At 37.6% G+C, this 20,482-nt stretch overlaps 1 protein-coding gene across 3 annotated transcripts in view; it reads left to right on the top strand.

Annotated features, from left to right (window-relative positions):
• Positions 1-20,482, top strand: part of MRPS27 (mitochondrial ribosomal protein S27) — an 81,104-nt gene that overhangs the window by 58,516 nt on the left and 2,106 nt on the right. For all 3 annotated transcript variants that reach the window (XM_089494030.1, XM_089494038.1, XM_089494047.1), the window contains 6 exons: positions 805-919; positions 2,796-2,874; positions 4,568-4,683; positions 11,892-11,994; positions 14,266-14,411; positions 16,023-16,169. In XM_089494030.1, the coding sequence (XP_089350156.1) occupies positions 805-919; positions 2,796-2,874; positions 4,568-4,683; positions 11,892-11,994; positions 14,266-14,411; positions 16,023-16,169 (706 nt within the window). The remainder of the gene's footprint in view (positions 1-804; positions 920-2,795; positions 2,875-4,567; positions 4,684-11,891; positions 11,995-14,265; positions 14,412-16,022; positions 16,170-20,482) is intronic.

Below are 20,482 nucleotides of genomic sequence, written 5' to 3'. Positions count from 1 at the left end.
CGACGCCTTAATCTTCCATGTAAGGTATGGTGCAGGCATGCTGTACTTGCTGTTGCTGTTGCTGTTGCTATTAATTATGATTTCCATATTTCAAAAACTGAGTCCTAATAACTGAAAACTGCTTCCTCTCAAATATTATGTTGGATCTAGTAACATTTATTTATTCAACCTATTGTCTCAGTTTGCTGTAGCTTTTTGTTTTGTGTTTCTCTGGTTGGATAATACATTAAACTGGAGTCTATGTTGCTTCTAAGTTCATCTTCACACCTTATGATTGTTTAGGTGTACAGCCAAATTCTTTAAAATTGCATACCAAAAATATAAAATATGTGTTTCAGATTATATTTATATGGAAATTGATTTCCCAGTGAACAATTGAGGAGTCTCCAATTGTATGTTGGAGATTTTGCATTATAGCATGTGAAACAGCCCTAACCAGTTCAGACAAAAATGACAGGTTCCCCCACTATTAGCAGCCACAAGTAAATATAAAAATAAATTAGATTTAAGTGTGGAATGAAGCAGCACTTCATTTTCTTATAGAGAACAGTGAATTTAAATTTAAATTTTGTCTGAGTTGGACCTAAAGAATTATGCCAATTGCAAAGTTTTTCTTTTCCTATTATTACATCTGAGAAATTAGAAAATGGATCTAAATTCTACATTTAGAAATCTGTGTTGATGTAATTACAAATAAAATCAGTATTTGGCCTTTTGTACTGCTCATATTTAATTAACGTACATATCTTGGAGGGTCAGCCTTTGTTTTGGTCTCTAATATTTTATGCTTGTCTCATCATTTAGGTTTCGTCACAGCCCTAATTGCTTTTACTTAAGAGACTGGATAATCCACAGTTGGATCAGACAATGCCTCAAGTTTGGTGCAAAGGACAAAGCCTTGTACACTTTTCAAAATAAGGTAATGTTTTGAGAGAGAGAGACACTTTTCAGGTGATGTTAAAATGCCTTTTTATGAAGAACATAATGGGATACACCAGGAACCTTGCAGTGGGTCTGATTCCTTTTCAAAGACTCAATTCATTTTTCATATAATAGTGTGCAGTAGTAATTAAATGTGGCACAATATCTTTCATTCCCATTTGACATTGGAGAAAACCCAGCCAAAATTAAACAAGTTCCCTTGATTCCAATGATGTCAGCCATGTTAACTGTTTCCTGATCCCCGAAAATCTGTAGGCTTAAAGCTGTATTTCTGCCTCGATTTTGCCCAGTGCCTGTTAATAAGTTATTTGTTTAACATATCTATTCATTATTTCATTCATTTTGAGTGTGATATTATGCAACCTGTAAGACCCCAAACCTCTGTGGACAAATGTGAGCATATGCCTCACATTCATATAAGATTTTGAGATATAGTTGTGTTAGTCTGTAGAATCAGTATGTAGAGAAATCTTGTAGCATGTTTGAGACTAACTGAAATAAAGAAGTTGGCAGCATGAGCTTTCCTAGACTTCAGTCTGCTTCCTCAGATGCATAAGATGATATGCTTGTGAGATGATCTTTCCAAGAAATATTGTTTGTAAATTTACAGCGCTTCATAAATAAAGGATAATAATAATAATAAGTGTTTTGATTTGTCTTTATAGCATAGACTGTAAGGTGGAGGTGGATGGGGTCTTCTTTTATAGACATATTTTGACATCTGAGACAGAGTTATTTTGACGTCTGTGTACAAACAAAGGAAGTGGGCTTTGCTGGTAAACAAAGGTTTTGGGGAAATAGTGCTAGGGCAGACACTTTTGTCTTGAAAATCCAAATTTGGAAAAAGAAAAACCCAGATTGAAATGACATGCACACCTAAACAGTCATTGTCTCTTAAAATTCTTTTTACACACTACACATAAAAGGGAAATGTTGAGAGATGTATGCTTAAGAAATCTCATTCTATCTAATTAAAGAAAAGTGAAGGTACAAGAATTTTTGGTTCCTATAGAAACTTTCAAGAGCCAGAATGGTGTGAGGTTTGTTGGAATAAATGTGGTTGTGTCTCCTTGTACTTGACTGGTTGTGTTCACAGTGTTTTTTAAGCTATTATGTGAGGGACTGGCAGCATATTTTTCCCCAGTGTGCCAGGGACCAGCACCATTATAGGCACATATTGGATACAACTATTTCTTTCTTTCTTGGAAGTTCATTACAGATTGGCAGCCAATGGCTTTCAAACTAGTACTGTTCCACAGACAACCACTTTGAGTAGTGCCAGTATACACAGTGCTTCAAACCATGAAGGAGATCTGTGGCAGCACTATTTCTGCTGCATGTACAGTTTTGTTTCTTAATTCAAAGAATTGGTTTAAGGGGAGGGTGGTAGGAGAACTGCAAATATGAAAATACAGCTTGAAGCTTAAGACTTCTGTCAGTCTCAGTGACAGCCTAGGGTGTTGGTGGCAGCACAAGGAGGCAGACCAGGGGTCTCAGCCATTGGTTTGTGGGCCTATATGGGGTCCATGGATGGATTTGGGGGTCTGTTAACTATGTGCAAAAGAGCTGTCTTTGTATTTCAGTTTCCTTCCTATTAGTCTGATAATTGTGTTTATGTTTTATCTGGAGAGGACCCATAGTTTTCATCAGATGCTCAAACAGGTTAATGAATGCAAAAAAGTGAAGAATCATTGAGACAGTCAGTCACTTGGTTGACACTTCTTGCCTCTTGCCATGGGCTGATGACATTTTAGAAGTTCCAGAAATATTGTTGCTGGTGCTCCTGTTTTAATTACTGATAGCAGAAGTATAAGGTTTCTACATTTTAAGTACTTTCTGTTCATTTATTTCAGGTACAATATGGAATATTTCCAGATAATTTTACATTAAATCTTTTATTGGATTCCTTTATAAAGGATGGGAATTATGAAGGTAAGAAATAAAATATCTACTAATTGGCCATATATCATGTGCCTTTCTATTTGGATGACACCCCCCTTTTTTATTTCTTCCTCTTTACCTTACCTGCCATTCTTTCAGTGGTACCCAGTCAAGAACTAAAAAGGGGGAAGTGAGAGAGAGAAATTAGGGGATAGCTATTAATGCTGTTAAATTGTCCAGAGTATTTCACAGCATTCCCTCATACAAAGTCTTCTGTATATAAAAAAGAAACTTCTAAAATATTAATTGATACAGCCTTCTGTCCTAAGTAGCTCTAGAACCAGTCATTCAAGCAGTAAATCCAGTAATTGCATCATTATTTTGCTCTAAAATGTCTTTTAGGAAGGGCATTTCCACTCTGTTCAGAGATGCCTTGGGCCCCAATGGGGGTAAAAGAATTGCAAACTTTTTCAAAACTTTTTTTGCTCCCAAATGCTACAGGTGCCAGAGCATTTCTGCCCGGGGGCAGGGGCTGCATCAGTTTAGGCACAGAAGAAGGCTTTTTGTTTTTAAACCAGAGATGACCATGAAATAACTGACTTACTTTCTGTTATTTAAAAAAGGACTCTTCGGGGCATAAAATGACTCAGGAAGAGCCAAAAACATGATAAAAATGCCCCCCAGGTTTGAGGGCAACCCCCCCCCCCTTTTTTTTTGTGTAAAGAAGGATATGATGGGGCAGTGGAGCACTCCAAGGTCTCCTTGGGGATTAATGTGGCTCCCTAACCTTTCATAGTTGTCCACCATACATTAAAAGCTCACTTGGATATTCCGCTCTTCTTGGGATGGTGTTCCTTCCTCCTCCTCTATCTTCGGGACCAACTCCTTCCGTATAATCCGTATAATCCACCTTCTGGGAGGAACCTAAAAGTTAGGCTGTCTGCAACTACCCAGAGGACCTTTTCAGCAACCACTCCCAGATTATGGAACGGCCTGCCAGACGAGATCTGTCATATAACCACCTTAAACAGCTTTTTAAAAAGCTGTGAAGATGGGTCTCTTCTGGCAGACCTTTCCTGACTAGATACCTGACTACCAAAAAGAAAACCTAACTTGTTGATCCATGATTTTTGCTGCAGTCACTGTCTGTTGTGTATTATTTTAAGTTTTGTTTTGTATTGCAAATTGTTTAATTGTATTTTAAAGGAGGGTGGAATTGGGGGATATGGTATGTATATTTTAAGGTTATAAGCCGCCCCGGTTGCATTGCACAGAGGGGCGGGATAAAAATAAACATCATTATTATTATTATTATTATTATTATTATTATTATTCTCTGGTAGCCAGAGACCATTCTTTAAGACAACAGATCTTAATTTATTTCATGTGTGGCTTTGGTAATGCAACTCAATCAGTCAAAAGGCTGAAGTTCCTCTCCTGTTTGGTTAATGTAATGCTTTTGCATTTTGATGTTTCCTGGCTCAGAGCACGACTTTGTCATTAAAAAAAGTGCTGACACAGTAACTGCTTCAAAATGCTTTCTTTTCATGCCTCTTAACCTATGCAATAGATATATCCATTTCTTTTCTGTCTGTATTATTTTGATACAGCTTATGTGTCTCAAGTCAGAAATGATAAAGCATTCAAATGTTTGTGAGTCAACTGTCTTAGAAAACCACTCATTTTAAAATGCTTTATTATTGTTGTTTGTTCATTTTTATTTATTTATTTGTTTAATTGCTAGATGCTATGGCTGTAGTCACTGTGATCATGATACAGGAAAAATTTGAGGAAGTATCTACACAGCTTCTCTCACTCCATGTCATGTACAAATATTTGGCAACCAAATCAGAATTAACGGTAAGCTATGTGCATAACGAACATGCATTGCTGTGGCTTAGGTGGCAGGACAGTGGTGTAATTCAGATGCAGCATTCCCAGTCTTCCAAACCCTGCTGTGTAGCAATGGTCCTCAACTATTTCTGCTCCAGATGTTTTAGGGTTTTAAGTACTGTATATATTTGATAGTAAGTTGAGGGTAGGTTTTGGGGCCGAAATTACGGATTTTGATATGACCCATGGATAAATCAACTTAGGGGCATGTAACAAAGGATGTGAAAGACAAGCAATGGAAAACAATGCCAAAGAACTTACAGAATTCTGGCAGGCATAACTCTTTGTGCTTACCCAAAAGGCTGGATGGTTGAGGAGGGAATGACAGTAAATTGTGGCTATGTGATGTGTGAGAGAGGCAACTAGGCATAGGTGGGGCTAAGAAAACATACGCATATCAAAATTATTATTGTTGTTATTTGCTATGCAATCTTCTTGCTATTTATTATTATTGTAATTTGTTATGTTATTTTTATTCTATTGTTATTGTGATGTATTTTTCTTATTGCTGTAACCCGCCCGGATTCTTCATGATTGGGCGGGCTATAAATAAATAATTCATTATTATTATTATTATTATTATTATATCAAAAGGGATGAAATGGCAAAGCAAAGAAAACGGGGTCTGTGTTAGCAATGATTATAGCCTTTAATTTTAATGTGATAACTTTGCCTGATTTTAACCCAGAAAAGATGACAAGCATACACAGATGTCTTATTCAGAACCTTCAAATCTCAATTGCTGTCATCGCCCCTTAACATAGAAGCACCAAAGAGCTGCCACCGCCACCATTTTCCTGTCCCCGCATTCAAAAAGGTCAGAAGTGAAGCCATGGTGGTGACAATAGAGGAAGCTGGTGCTTATTTTAGGTGCTCCCGGGATGGAATAAGCTCTCGCCTTTTCCCACTCTTCTCAGAGAAGAGGGTGGTTCCTTTTTGTTGATAAGAGTTTAAAGTACAGCGCTTACATTTAGCTATGGATAAATCGGCCCAGGTTTTTTGAGTCAAATTTTTGACTAAAATTTCAAGAATTATGCAGGGGTCCTTATGAAGATAGGAGGAAGGAACAAATTCAAGATATGCCGATGACACCATGCTACTATTGGAAAATATCAGAACCTTGGAACAATTACTAAGGAAATTTAAAGAAGAAAATGGAAAGGCAGGCTTACTGCTGAACATTGAGAAAACACAAATAATGACTATGGAGAATCTATATAAATTTAGCCTAGAAAATGAGGGAATGAAAATAGTCAAAGATTTCCCGTACCGCTGATCAAATATCAATCAGAATGGAATAAGAAGACTAGGAGTGGGAAGGGCAGCTATTAATGAGCTAGACAATATAAAGTGTAAGGATATACAACTGAGTACTAAAGTTAGAATCTTCCAAGCCATTATATCCCCCATCAACATGTATGGGGATGTAAGAGCTAGACAGTGAAGAAAGCCAGCAGAAAGAAAATCAACTCATTTGAGATGTGGTGCTGGAGAAGAGCGCTGAGGATACCATGGACGGCCAAGAAGACAGACAAATGCGTCCTAAAACAGATCAACCCTTGAATTCTCCCTGGAAGCCAAGATGACAAAACTGAGGCTGTTGTACTTTGGCCACATCATTAGAAAGCACAACTCATTAGAAAAGACAATAATGATAGAGAAGGTATAAGGTAGCTGAAAAAGAAGAAGATTGCATGTCAGATGGCTGGATTCAATAAGGGAGGTCACGGGCCTGAATCTGCAGGACCAAAGCAGAGCAGTGGAGGGTAGGGTAGGGTAAAGGGTCTTAGAGATGTCTTATCCACAGGGTCACCATGGACTAGTGCTAATTCGAGGGCAGTTAACAACAAATAACAAATTTTTATATTTTTATTACTTAACATCATTTTCCAGATTTTTCCTAGTCCCTTGAACAAGAACTGGAGTAAAGGGCTTTTGCCAGTAATAATATTCAAACAACTAATCCCGTACTACAAGTTATTCTTCAACATACATCTTTCTTGCTAACAGTATTTTTTAGGTCTTGTTTGTATCTCATACCCAGTAACGTTTTAAATACATGGAACAATATCAAAACTATTTTTTCCACCAGAATACCCTCCTATAAATTTATGGAAATATACATCTGTTGTATTTTTGCATTTCCAATATAAATATATGTTTGGATAAATTTTTGCTGCACTTGTGTATATCTACAATGTTTTATAGAAAATTTTCCTAGAAGCTGTATCCCTCTCCACCTACAATGTATGATTAAGAGGGCTATGGTTTTTCTTCAGGTGTCTAATCTATACAAATATGGTGTTTTGTAATTTCATCTAGTCAACGTTTGATTCCTTTTTGTCTACTTTTATTCATGTATTATTATTATATTAATATTATTATTATTAAACCTATTATTATTATTATGTTGAAGTTAGTGTACTGGTGAAAAGAGAACTGAAAAGCAGAAAACAATAAGGAGAAAAGCTCCATGTCCTCTAGGATGGTCAACTGTTTATTCAGTGTTACAAAAGCCCAACATTTTTCAGCCGCAATGCGAAAGGCTTTCTTCAGGGGCTAGAAACAAATACAAATATACATATATTATAATTAGGACTACACTCAATAAAGAATAACCTAATTTAATTGTGGTTCAGAGATTAATTCCTGTTGTTTATGCCAGCATTTATGCATCTGATGGGCCACATTCAACCATCCTAAAGCAATTTTAGTAGCACACTAACCTTTCTTGTGCGTTTACTTTACAAATGGTGGGAAATTGTGTTATATGGCACTCTGATACCTTTTATTTATGTTATTTGCTAGATAATTAGAATCCATATGATGTAATTAAGGTAGCTAAATTCTGTTATGTCATATGTAAGTTATGTTTGCAATTGGTCGACGATAATAGATAGAGTTTGACTCTGCTGTACTCTCCTCGATTTGAATTTTAATAATAGTTAGTAATTGTGCTGTACAATTATTATTTTATTGGTTTTTATTATTTTATATTGGTCAATGACTGAATAAACAGATTGCGATTGAGACTGAGATTGAATAAAATAAAAATACCCACATTGTCCATAGCAAAATTATACATACCCTTCAAAAGAAGTCACTGGAGTTGTAAACACTTTCTAAAATATAGGATCATAGAGATTAAAGGGAACAGAATGTGCAAAAGGCCTTTCTCATTGTGGCCAAAACATATTGGGCTTTTTAAACACTGAATAGTTGTCCATTCTAGAGCTTGTGGAGCTTGTTTCCTCATTGTTGAACTTAATATACAGCATCTCTGTGAGGCCAGCCTACTTTAGGATTTTACTATTCTTTTTAATTTAGGTCACATCTTCTAGTATCACTTGTGGCTTGTTTTTCATGATAAGCTTACATATAAATTCCTGTTCCATAGAATATCACCATGTCTCTATCCAGCCCGTGACCACTAATAACGAGGCTTAGAAAAATGCAGTGGTATTGGCAGAGTATACAGTAAAACTCTGCATTATATGAATGTTTGATTGTCCCAGTTCTGTGTTTGTTCCCCATATGCCTGCATAATCCTTTACAAACATTATCTCCTCTACGCATGTTTAGCTATGTACAAAGTGAATGAAGGGAAGAGGGTTTGGTAATCATATGTCAAAACCTTTGATATTAGGTTTCCTAGTAAATGATTTTCCTTCTTTTTTATATATATTTAGGAGAAATAAAAGATAATTTTTGCTTTTGTTTTTGTTACAGTTTTTAGTTCCTGACCATTCCCATTTTTTACTTTTTTTGTCCCTTTTATATTGCCATTGTGTTCTATTACATTTGTGGAATTAGATACTAGGCTGCTTTTTAGATGAAGTAAGTAATCTAGACTTTTAATCTAGAAACTACCTAGTAATTTGAAATGTGATGTTGCAGTCACCATGATTTCAGTATCAGGCCAGCCTACCACTTTTCCCTGCAGTTACCATCTTTCTCCCCCTTCCTTATTGCCCTCTATCCAGAGATCTCAGGCAGCATACAATAAAACCAATCCAACAATTTAAATCAGTGTGAATAATTAAAATGATTTTTAAAAGGCTTAACGAATATTAAACAATTTAATAAATCAGACAGATTAAAAGAGTTTAAAATAATTTAAAAAGAAGTATAATTTGAGATTTGGATGGCACTGGTATACCTGGTTTGGAAAACTAAAAGAAAATAAGGATTTTAACAATCTTTACATTAGAAGAAGTTTGTTGAAAATATGGTTAAAATGTAAATCAAAATTCTATCAGAACATACCCTTATGGGTATCTCCAGAAGAAGCTCTGTTTGGAAGATTTAGAGATGCAGGAGAACAATGAATTACTACCTTCAAACAGTAAATTAAGATAACAGATGGAGGAGGAGACAGAATAAAGATAAAATCAAGAGAAGAAATAGAGAAAGAAGGAATAAAAATACATTGGTTTAGATATAGACAATTAGCTGGACGAACAAAGATAGATTTAAAGAATGTAGGAATAGAAAAATGTACGAATGAATTAGATGATATAATTTTTGGAAATACAAGGGGGAAAATCTAAATTTTATGAATTATCATTAGAAAGAGAATTGGAGTAAGAAGCAGTGAAAGAAAATGATAAAATGGAGTCAGTGTATAAATCAAAATATAGATATAGAAACCTGAGAAAAAAACATGGCAAAAAACTAATAAATTCACTCTGTGCCAAAATTTAAAGGAAAATTACTATAACATGTTATATATGTGGCATTTAACGCCACTTAAATTAGCAAAAATGAATAAAAATAACACAGATCCAAAATGTTGTAAATGTAAAGTAAAAGAGGGATCTTATGTGGTGGAATTGTAGTAAAGCCAAAAAATACAGTGCACCTGCGTCATATGCGGGTGCATTATACACTGCTTTCAGCATATGCTGAAAAAAGTAGCACCGTGCACCAGAAAGAACAATGGCACAGGTGCACTGCTTCACCACCACACCACTGCGAGCACGAGCCCCATTACTTGAGCATACGCGCAATTTCTTTTACTGGGGGGAGGTCTGGAATGGATCTCCTGCGTAAAAGAAGGGCGCATTCTATTGGGACATGATTCACTTAGTATGTATGAAAATACTTGGAGTTTTCTTTTTTATGAAATCTGAAATGTATTTGTTAAATATAACATTGGTGATGCAGAAGGAAATAGAAAGTAAATACTGGAAAATTATATAATACATAGTTACATTAGCCATATTATTTTATGGACAAAAATGGAAATCTTCTCAAATACCTACGGAAGAAGAATGGTTGGAAAAACTGTTAGATATGAAAGGTTTAGATTTACTTACAAAGAATTTAAAGGAAGAAGGGAAGATAGAAGAAGAGTGGAATTTAATTAACTTTTGGAGAAATAAACTTGCTGAAAATAATAATGAAATTAAGAAATAAATAAACAATAATAAACAAGAACACTTGATTCAGTGGAGGAGTTAATAAAATAATAAATATGGGTAAAGAGATATGATTAGATATAGATGAAGATATGTAGTAAGATATATATTTAGGTATATACATATATGTACTCTGTATTGTATTGATGTGTATTATTAAGAGTTAAATGTTGGATATAAATAGCTGGGTAGGAAGGAAATAAAGGAAATTGAAATAATTGGAATGTTAATGTAAATTGAAGGGGAAAAGAAAGGACAAAGAGGAAAGGAAGAAAAAAATGATGAGAGGCTATTAGTTAAATTATAATTCAAAGTATGATTGAATTTAAGAGAGTAATTAAGAAATGAAATAAAAAAAGAAATAAGAGGTAGATAAGGAAAAGATAAGAGGATCAGTTCAAATTAAGCTTAAGCTGGGCAGGAACAAATCCATTTTAGATAGAAAATAACAAGTTTTATCAGTTGAAGGTTTTTTAAGTAGAGAATAATCGATATAGGATACAAGAATAAGGATCATGTTTTATGTATATGTATGTGTATGCATGGGGGTATGTATGGATAGGACTAAGGAGGTTTACGACCAAGGTCTGTTTGGTAAGATGAGAGATGTTTAGGTGTTTATATGACTATATGTTTGTATGTAATTTATGTTGATAGGTTTATATGTTTAGGTGTATGTTAATAGGTATTATATGTATTATATGTATTTGTTTATAAAATAATAAAAAAGAAGTAAAGTAATGCAATGGTTTTAGTAAAATCAGTAAAGCCACAAATGGTTTCATGAACAACCATAGTTTCACTTGGCATCTGAACAGCAGCAATGCTGGCAGAAGTCAGGCCTCCAATGGGAGGGTGTATGATAATTGAGGTGCCAAAACAGAGAAGGCTCTCTGCCGTGCCCTCCAAAAGCATATTGCCCTGATTGATGGAGCACAGAGAAAGACCTCCTACAGAAGATCTTAAATCTCAGCCAGACACATAAATCAAGAGGCGTTCCTTCAAGTGTAGCAGTCCCAAGCCATTACCAATGTCTTGAGTTGAGTCTGGAAGTATCTATTAATTGTTACCCCTTGGCTGATGAAGAGATGTAGTTTTCCTTCTGGATAATATGTATAGCAATAGCATTTGCATTTCTTTACCTCTTTATACTGAGCTAAGTAGTCTCTAAGCAGTTTATAATGTGTAAGCTAATTGCCCCCAGCAAGCTGGGTACTCATTTTAGCAACCTACAGAAGGATGCCAGGCTGAGTCAGTCCTGGAGCCCTGGAATCAAACTCACAACCTTGTGACTGCAATACTGACTGCAGTACTGGCATTTAACCACTGCGCCACCAAGGTTCCCTAATATGTATGCCGTTACTTTTTAAGCTACTTGGTGTTATTTATGATGTTCTTAGTTCCTTTGAATATCAGAAAATTAGTAATGGGGATGCAAGCCCTGAGAATCCATGGGACTTGTTTAATGTTTATATTGCTTTTTAAAATATAGATGTCAACTTTTAAAATCAACAATAAACATTAAAATGAGAGAAATAACACACACATGCAGCTGCTATGGCATTGCACTCCATTTATCTGACTTGTCAATCTTGATTGTAGCACATAGAAGCATGCTTATGGCAGAGAATGCACAGGGCAAAATAACAAAAGCCAAAGCACTGCCAGCTGTAGCCCATACTGCTTTATCATTTGTTTCAAATGATGTATGCCCTCTCTTTTTTTCTTTTTTCTTTTTTTTCTTTTTTTTGTTAGTGGAAGGAAGAGAGAAATCTTGGAGCGTCCCTCATGTTAACAGGATTGAAGCAGAACAACACTGTGGGATTCAGTTCTCAGCTGTATGGCCATGCTCTTCTTGGTAGGTTTTAAAAGTATTTAATTAAAGTATTCCTTACTGCTTTATCGATTAGTTCAGAATAGCTGGGTTAAGTTAGATTTTCAATTAAATTCTAATATAGCCTTTGACATGTGACAAAATTGGAACTAAATCAAATTCACTGAGCTGGCATAAAAACCAAGCAATGTGAGGCCCATCTGGCAAGCCCAGAAAATCAATCAGGCATTCTGTGCCTTCCTGTTGAATGCTTGAAAAGCCCCAAAGGTTCAACTGCAGGTCCTACCAGTCTCTCTCCTGTCCCACAACCCAACCCCTGGAGGAAAGAGGGCTTACTTTAGGAATGGGTAAAATGTAAATAGTGCATTCTTTTTGACACAAAGAAGCCCTGGGGGAGGGGGGGTCAATGAGCTTGTACAATTCCCTAGTTCAGGCCTAAATTCAGGATCATGCTAACAGGATCTAGCACTACAGGCCTTCTTTCCCTCCTCTCCCTCCTTCATCTTTCTAAGCTGCCCAAAACACTTCTCCTCAGGGTTCTTCCTAGCCTTCAGCGTAGATTTTGATGTTGCATAGAGGGTAGGGAATCGCCCACCACCTGGTTTTGCTGAAGGAAACAATTCTCTGAGTACAACAACATCATTGGATTATATCCTCAGTATCCATTTAATGTTTCTTTTTAATTTTTTTCATGCAAAGTTAAACAAGCCTGCTGTAGTTTTGTCCTCCCTATAAATAGTTTTTCATTGGCAGGTTACATTCAGGTGTGAGACAGTTTTGGCTCAAAGTGTCAGACAGTTGCCCTCTCCTTACATATCATAATTTGTTAACAACTGTAAGAGCACCCGTGATGTGACAGGATAAGGATGCTGAGTCTAATTTTGCCTGACTGTAAGACAAGGGGGAAAATAACCCTCAACCTTCCAGATTTTAATGGAATAAAGCTATAAACAAATGGATAGTATGTTTTTCCCAGAAGAATTGGTTTACTATTTATTTGCGTAGTCACCTGCTTGCCCTAACACCCCCCCCAAGCTTTGTCACCGTTTTATATACATATATTTTAAAATGCAGCCTGAATAATATGAGAAAGCATTACACTTAGCAAATCATTTTATTGGCTGTGTGCAAGTGACACCCCCACCTCCTCCTTTGACATTGACATTCAGAAGATCAAAAGCTATTTTCTGCAATGTCACACATTCTGAAGTCTTGCCAACTCAAATGGAGTAGAACTCTGCAAATAGTGAAAGATGTCTGTGGGCATCGCCTGGCCTGTGGGCACCTTAGCAGTTCATATTTAGCCTCAGCTCAGTGAGCTCTTATTTGCACACACACTCCTGCAGTCCTCCATGGACCCCTGCTTGGAGAAGAGAGGTGAAGGCGTGTCGCAGTCGTTTGCATTGTTAGATGTACCTTTATGATTAATGTAGACAGCTAGAGGTGATAACAGACACCAGTAAGGAAAGCAAATCCACATCAGAAATGTTTAACATCAAATACCAGGTTTTTACCTGCTGCATGGTAGCAGCAGGGGTTGGTTCTTGCTAATAAAGAATTTTCACTTAACAAGTATTCAGGTTTTTTTTAAATTCACACGCCATGATTTTAAAACATCAAAAGTATTTTCCATGTGGAAAATGGATAATATCAGTCTGCAAGAAGTCCTATGTGTGTAATTCTCCATACATATAAAAACACTAATATGTTAGTCTTGTTGTTTGTCAAGTCAGTTTCAAAGAAGTTATGTGCAAATTAAATTTTGTTTATACTATGTTATTTATTTATTTATTTATTTACTAGATTTATATCACACCTATTCTCACAGCAGAGGAACCAGAGCAGCGTACAAACTAAATCATATTTTACAAAGGTTAAAAAAAAATTACAAGCCCCACCCTGAGTGATGCTAAATGTGTCACTGAGCATCATGTGCAAAGGAAAACCTTTTCTTTCAGCGTGATCCTAGTGATAATTGTCCTACCACCACCTTTCCTACGAGGTTTCTTTCTAATATTAGGCATAGGAGGGAGAAGAGTTTTGGGTTGTGTGGGTTTTTAAACTTGTTGCCATGTGTTGAAAATCCAGTGACAAAACCTTGTCCTTCCTAAATGCTGTGTCCACCCCTCACTTCTACACGTATGTTAATATTTTTAAAAAACAAACATGTACATGATACCCAGTGACATGTTCACTGCCATGTCTAATTTTGTTTCCAGGAATGAAAAAGCTGTGAACTTTGTTTTCACCTTTAAATGGTATATAGTAACTTTCTGAGTGGTTGTTTCTTCACAGGAAAGGTGGAGCTACACAAGGGGCTCCAAGATGTGTACCGAAAGATGCCCCTTATGTGGACTCCTGGGTACCTGAACAGAGCTTTGCAAGTGATGGAGAGTGTGGCACTGCTGCCTGACCACAGTATCAAGCTCTGCAAGGAAGCTGTAAGTGGAGGGGCAAAGTGGTTACCCAAAAGCAGACAACCAGTATGGTTGCTGGTTCCTGTGGGCCCTATTTACAGCTGACATAAGAGAACACCCAAAAGGTCTGGCCGAGCTTCTGTTTCTCTTCCATTGCAGACCTTTGTGTTGTGCTTCTGGATTCTGGGGAATGGCAACAGGAAGATTCTGATGCCCTCATCTCCTGAATGTAGGATCCCCACAGACATCTGATTAGACACTGTGGGAAACAGAAAGTTAGAGTAAATTATTGATTGATTGATAATTTATATTGACTTTCATGTTAATAGCTTCAATGAGATTTACAGTAAAAATACATAATATAAAACCAATTGTCAAAACTAAGAAAATAAATAAATAACAACAACAACAACAAGTTGTCAGCCAGTTGTCAAAAAAGGCACGAGAGCTCTGACAAACCAGTCTAAATAAGTCACCAAACTACAGATCCAAGGATTCCACAGGATGGAGTCATGGCAGTTAAAGTGGTGTCAAACTGCTTTAATTGTGCCGTGTGGATACACCTTTAGCTGCTAAGATTTCTGCAGCCGTTTCAGCTCCATTGGATAGTTAATTATCATCCTTACAGAAACAGAATTGTTTACATGTTCATATGCATAATGAGAATCAATACATGGGGTTTCTAATGAGTGATTTTGGATGTGACACCGATACAAGAACATGTTCTTTGTGCTTCCTGTAACCTCACCTTTCTGTCCTGACTGAAATTGAACATTTGCATCTTTCCCATATGAGAGAAACAAGAGCATTAGTGCAGAGTCAGTGTGTGCCTTTTCCTCACCTGGACAGGATTTCTTTTTCCCCCTGTTGTCAAAGTGAGGAAACAAATAGATTACTATATTGAAAATCAAATCAGACAAGATAAGGCCATGATGCATTTTGACAAAACAAGAATTGTGATGCCTGTTACACTGTATAAGCTTGCAGTAATCTCTTCCTCTTCATGTAATCATTGTGGAACATTTCACTGATTTTCAGCAAGGGAATCTATGACCTGTCTGGAGCCAATAAGAAAATCAATAGTCATTTCAGAAAGGCCCAGCTTCATCAACTATCGTTGATCTGCCTGCAGGCACTTTCAAGAGAAAAGCAAAACTTGTCTTTAAATTCCCAGTGGTCTTCCCCCCCCCCCCCCCCAAACCGTTGTCAGAGAATCCATTGCTGATTCCTTTCTGTTGGTGCATTTCTGTTTTTAAATGTGATTCAAACGGCAGCAGACTGTCTTTTTAAGCACCTGTTCTGTAGTTCTTTCTAAAGGAGGAAAAAAAAACAATAATAGGAACAGAAAATCATGAGTGTTGGAAAACCATGCATGAATTAGGGTACTGCTGGTTTGACATCTCATTTTAAGCTTTCTACCAGTTTACTTTTGTTTTTTTCAAATGTGACTTATGTAGGCTAGAAATGTACTTTTTTAAAAAATGGCTGTGTTCTCAAGATTTTAATAAGGATCCTCTAACTTCAGAATGATGCCCATGGGAGTGGCGCATTGGCAATCCCTATAATTTTGGCTACTGTGACACTCTTTACTGTATTTCCAAGCCATTTATTGTCTTTCCCCTTTCTCTTGCAAAGATGGATGTTCTGGCAGCCATTTTGCAGCCTGTTCCTATGACAGAAGCTTCACAAGAGGACACCAAGGATTCAGAAGAAATGCTGAAGCAAGCACAAACAGAAGAAACAGAGATATCTCAGCTGCCTGAGTATCTGCATCGATTTACGGTATGCTGTTTCCTTCCCCCAGGGCATTAACCGGCTAGTGCTAGCTTCCACTGTTTCTAGTAAAAGAGATGCTTGCTTCTCCTTTACACAGAGGCTGTCTAGGTACTCCACCTGTAATATATATCAGGGCATTTTTTTCTTCCTTGAGTCCAGATGTTCATCCCAACTAGAGGAGGTCATTGCAATGAATTAGAGTTTTGTAACAATTGGGCTTAGGGCTGCTAGTGAATTATGTTCTTAGTCTTTCAGACGGGAAGATGTCTTGTGCAAACATACTGCAGACCTCCTGCCCTGTTCAAATGCTATTTTAGCTTTTCATACATCAAAGTTAGTAATACAGGCACCTGCTAACTAACATGGATCAGTTATTTGCTGTTCTATGTCTAGCTCATTCAGGCAAGTTTTGTTCTTCACCTCTGCTTCTCAGGTTAAAATGGTTTTCTGTCAAAGGTTTGTTGCCTTTTCTTCATATCCGCTCATGAAGTATAATTTTTTCATACTAGTCATCTATGAAAAGTGTGGAAGAAGTTACCACAACATAATACTTTTGTTAGCCCCTGCCCTCTTTCATGCAACCAGCTAATAACTGTTGCTTCTTTATGTAAATGACTATATTTTGGTTCTGGCTTAGTTCTATGGAGACCATAAAATAATAAATGAGATGTATTTATTTTGTTTGTTTTTTAAATGTAGCCTTAGACTATTTTACAATCCTTTTTAGTCATGGCATTGGAAAGGCCCTTTTTAGCAATGGCATAGATGGTGCTTTACAGATCAATATCTACAGCAATGCAGGCATTATTCTGAAGTATAGCTGGACAAATTTTGTGCTGTAGGAGAATAAAATATGCAGGAGAAAATAGATTTCTGTGTAGTTAGCAATATGAGCTTTAATCAGGAACAAAGTATTCCTAAATCAAGTTAATGAGAAAAAGGTAAGGCAATAAAAATTAAAAATAACTACTATTATATTTTGATCTAACTAACCTTATACTAATAGTATATTGCTGGGGTAAGAGGGTTCAGTGAGGTGTATTGATTTGAGTGTTGGACTAGGACACTGAAAGATCTGGGTTCAAATTCCTGCCTGACCGTGGAAAGCCACTGGGTGACCTTGGGCAAATATCACATTCTCAGCCATGCAGAGTAACATATGGTGGTGGATGGATCAGGGAGAAGCACCTCCATGGTACCTTGAGTTTTGTATGCAGGGGATGGAGTGAACTTAGAATAAACCCTCCAGCATTGCTCAAATTTTGGAAGGCTTGCTGAACAAAAACTATTAGTCCACTACAACTAGCCTGCATGGCCTATGCTCCGCACTGACTGTGCTGGCTGTAGGATTTGGGAAGATTTTACTTCATTGCTTCCTCAGAAGCTTACTCCCAGTGAGTCCAGTGGGTCTTATCACATAATGGTAAGAGCCTGAGCAATGTGTCAGGAAGCCTGATGCTTCAAATTCACTTCTGCCACAAACACAGTAGATTCTCTGTTTCTTTGACTCTGTCTTTCCATCTACAAAATGTGGGATAATAATAGTTTTGTTGTTGTGTGCCTTCAAGTTGGCTACTCAGGTTCTTTGATATTAAGGGAGGGTTGGACAGGATGACCCTTGTGGTCTCTTCCAGATCTATTATTCTGTGAGAGGCTCAAGAAAAGTACATAATGGTAGAAGTGTGATGGAGATAAACAAGATTTGCAGGTTCTCCTCTCCGTACAAGCCTTAGGCCTGCAGCCAGTGTATAGAGGAAATGTTTTTTAAAAAGTGATCCTCTGATGGGCAGCAGTGTTGGCTTGATTACTTGTTTAAAATGAAATGTTATCTGCATCCAGGAATTCTTCCTCCCTCCTGCCCAGCCTCCAATAGATTTTGCCTTGTTCTTTGCATGGATTACTACTGTCTATCTGCATACAGCCTTCCAGGTGGCTTGTAGTCATTGTTGTCACAGTTTGAACAGTATCCCATGCTGTTGATCCATATCATATTACACAACTCTGAGAAGGGGGCATATCTTTCTGAAAAAGCCAGGTGACCTGTGTCATCCAGGACCAGGTGCACCAGGGGAGGAGCACCACACGGTGTTTATCCTTATCTGCCTGTATTTCATGCCTGTCTCTCAGAAAAGAGACAACATGATATTTCCGGGCATTTTCTGTTTAAGCATGAATATTAAGAACGTTGCCATTGTGATGCTAGGGAAGAGTAAAAAAAAAAGTGCTAAGCAAGGCAACATGCAGTAGCTGAATGACTAGGTCAAGGAAGCCACAGCCCTAAGTTTTCAATACCTGGGCTGGGCTGTTGATAATAGGGTGACTTGAAGGTCTTTCATGCATAGGATCACAATAAGTCACAGTCAACTTGATGGCAGTTAACAACAACATCTGAATGATACCAGTTGAATGGGCAATAATCCTTATCAGCTTCTGAATACCATAGAATAATAGAGTACCATAGAATAACTCAATCAATAAAGCTCCCACAGATGGCCACCCAGCCTCAGTTTAAAAACCTCCAAAGAAGGAGACTCCACCACACTCTGAGCAGCTCTTACTGTCAGGACGTTCTTCCTGATGATGATGACGATGATTGTTAGAAGTATTTATACCTTGCTCTTTGGCCAAAAAGGCTCTCAGATGGTTTTACAAATTGTTAATTACACAGTTCCCTGCCCTCAGGCTAACAAACTAAAAAGACAAGACATGACACAAAAGGAGAAGGGAATAGCAGTGGGGAAGGGGTTCAAGTCCAGAAGATCTCTCTCTCTGAGGTCTGGACCATGTCAGATGGACTGGAAGGAGGGCTTTCTTCTACCTCTGGCTAGGCCTCATGGAGCTGGCCTGCCCCTCACTCCCTTTGAGGACAGATGTGAGTGGATGGAGGGAGGGTCTTCTTCCTCTAGCTTGGCCTGATGGAGCTGGCCTGCCCCTCGCTCCCCCTGAGAACAGATGATGGTTCAAACATGTTAAAAATGCTTAGGTGGAGATGTAGTTGTAGGGAAGAAACACAGCAGGTTGCACAATTGCCCTTGTGTCCTAATTGTGGGCTTCCTGTGAGCATCTGGTTAGCTGGTGTGAGAAACAGGTTGCTGGACTCGATAGGCTTCTGGTTTGATTCATCAGGGCTCCTCCTATTTATCTTCTCTGTAGAACTTATCCAGAATGTTTATCACAATTAACCTGGCAGGGGTCTTTTGAGAGATGCAAGTGCCAGAAGGTTCCATCACTTGACTGGGCTTGGAAGGATCATTCTTGGCTCCTTCCAGTCCAAACCCAAACCAATTTATAAAGACAGCCTCTTTATAAATAGATAACATTTCTGTCCTACTCTAGTACAGCTTTTTGTACCCCAGCACCTTCCATGTGTGTTGGACTGCAGCTCCCAGAATCTTCCAGCCAGCCCCACCAAAGTTGTAGTCCAACACAACTGGAGGTTGCTGGATTACAGAGAGGTGCTCTAATTGTATTCAGTATTATGTGGAGCAGGCCATTTTGTTGCACTACTTTATCTTCATTTGCAGCATGTCTGATTTCACAATTGGTTACGTCATCTGGGGCCAAAAAGGAATATGAAGATTGTTAACACATAATATATCAAAGCTGCTCCTATCCCAGGAGAGCCACCTTGATGGCATTTTATAGGTGTGTGAGACCCAAGATGGGTGGAAATGGTTGTCTCTGTTCTATCTTTGCTATGAGACAGAATGAACGTTTTAGCTGTTTATTTTGAAACCTACCCTACAGAAGAGGATGGTTGTGAGCATTGGTGGAGATCACAATTGAATGTCAGATGGAAATTACAGGTTACATAAAACAAGGAGTACAGGAGGATGTACAAACATAGGTGGTCTTTGAAACAGCTCGTGTTGTAGCTATTGTTGATAGCAGAAATTGCACTTGTGATTTGACATTTTTCAGTCTTCTCTATTATATAGGCATCCTGCGTATCTTTATTGTGACATGCAAAGCAAGCCAATGTGAAGTTGTGGTTAGAGCACAAGTTGGCAAAGTGCATTCCTCCAGATTTTGTTGAATGACACATGAGCGTCACATGAGCTATTCACACGAGCTATTACCAGCAACATTTGGAGGGCCTTACTTTCCCTTTTGCTGAGTTAGAATGATGGGCTAGAGCTGGGGTGACTGATCTTCAAATAGCCACATTTCCATGAAAGTCATCAAATGATTTGGGATAGTTCTTAGCCTTATATGCTACACAGATTTATTACAAAGATAACATTATATGGGGAGGGATGCACTATTGACACCAGGGATGGGGTGACTGGTGTCCCTCCAAATGATGTTGGGTACATCCC

The sequence above is a fragment of the Sceloporus occidentalis genome, unplaced genomic scaffold, assembly GCF_023333645.1.
Source record: "Sceloporus occidentalis isolate IW3139 unplaced genomic scaffold, rSceOcc1.0.p SCAF_1, whole genome shotgun sequence".
NCBI classification, from domain to species: domain Eukaryota; kingdom Metazoa; phylum Chordata; class Lepidosauria; order Squamata; family Phrynosomatidae; genus Sceloporus; species Sceloporus occidentalis.
Note: the sequence above shows the minus strand (reverse complement) of the source record. Positions and strands in the feature narration are given on the sequence as shown.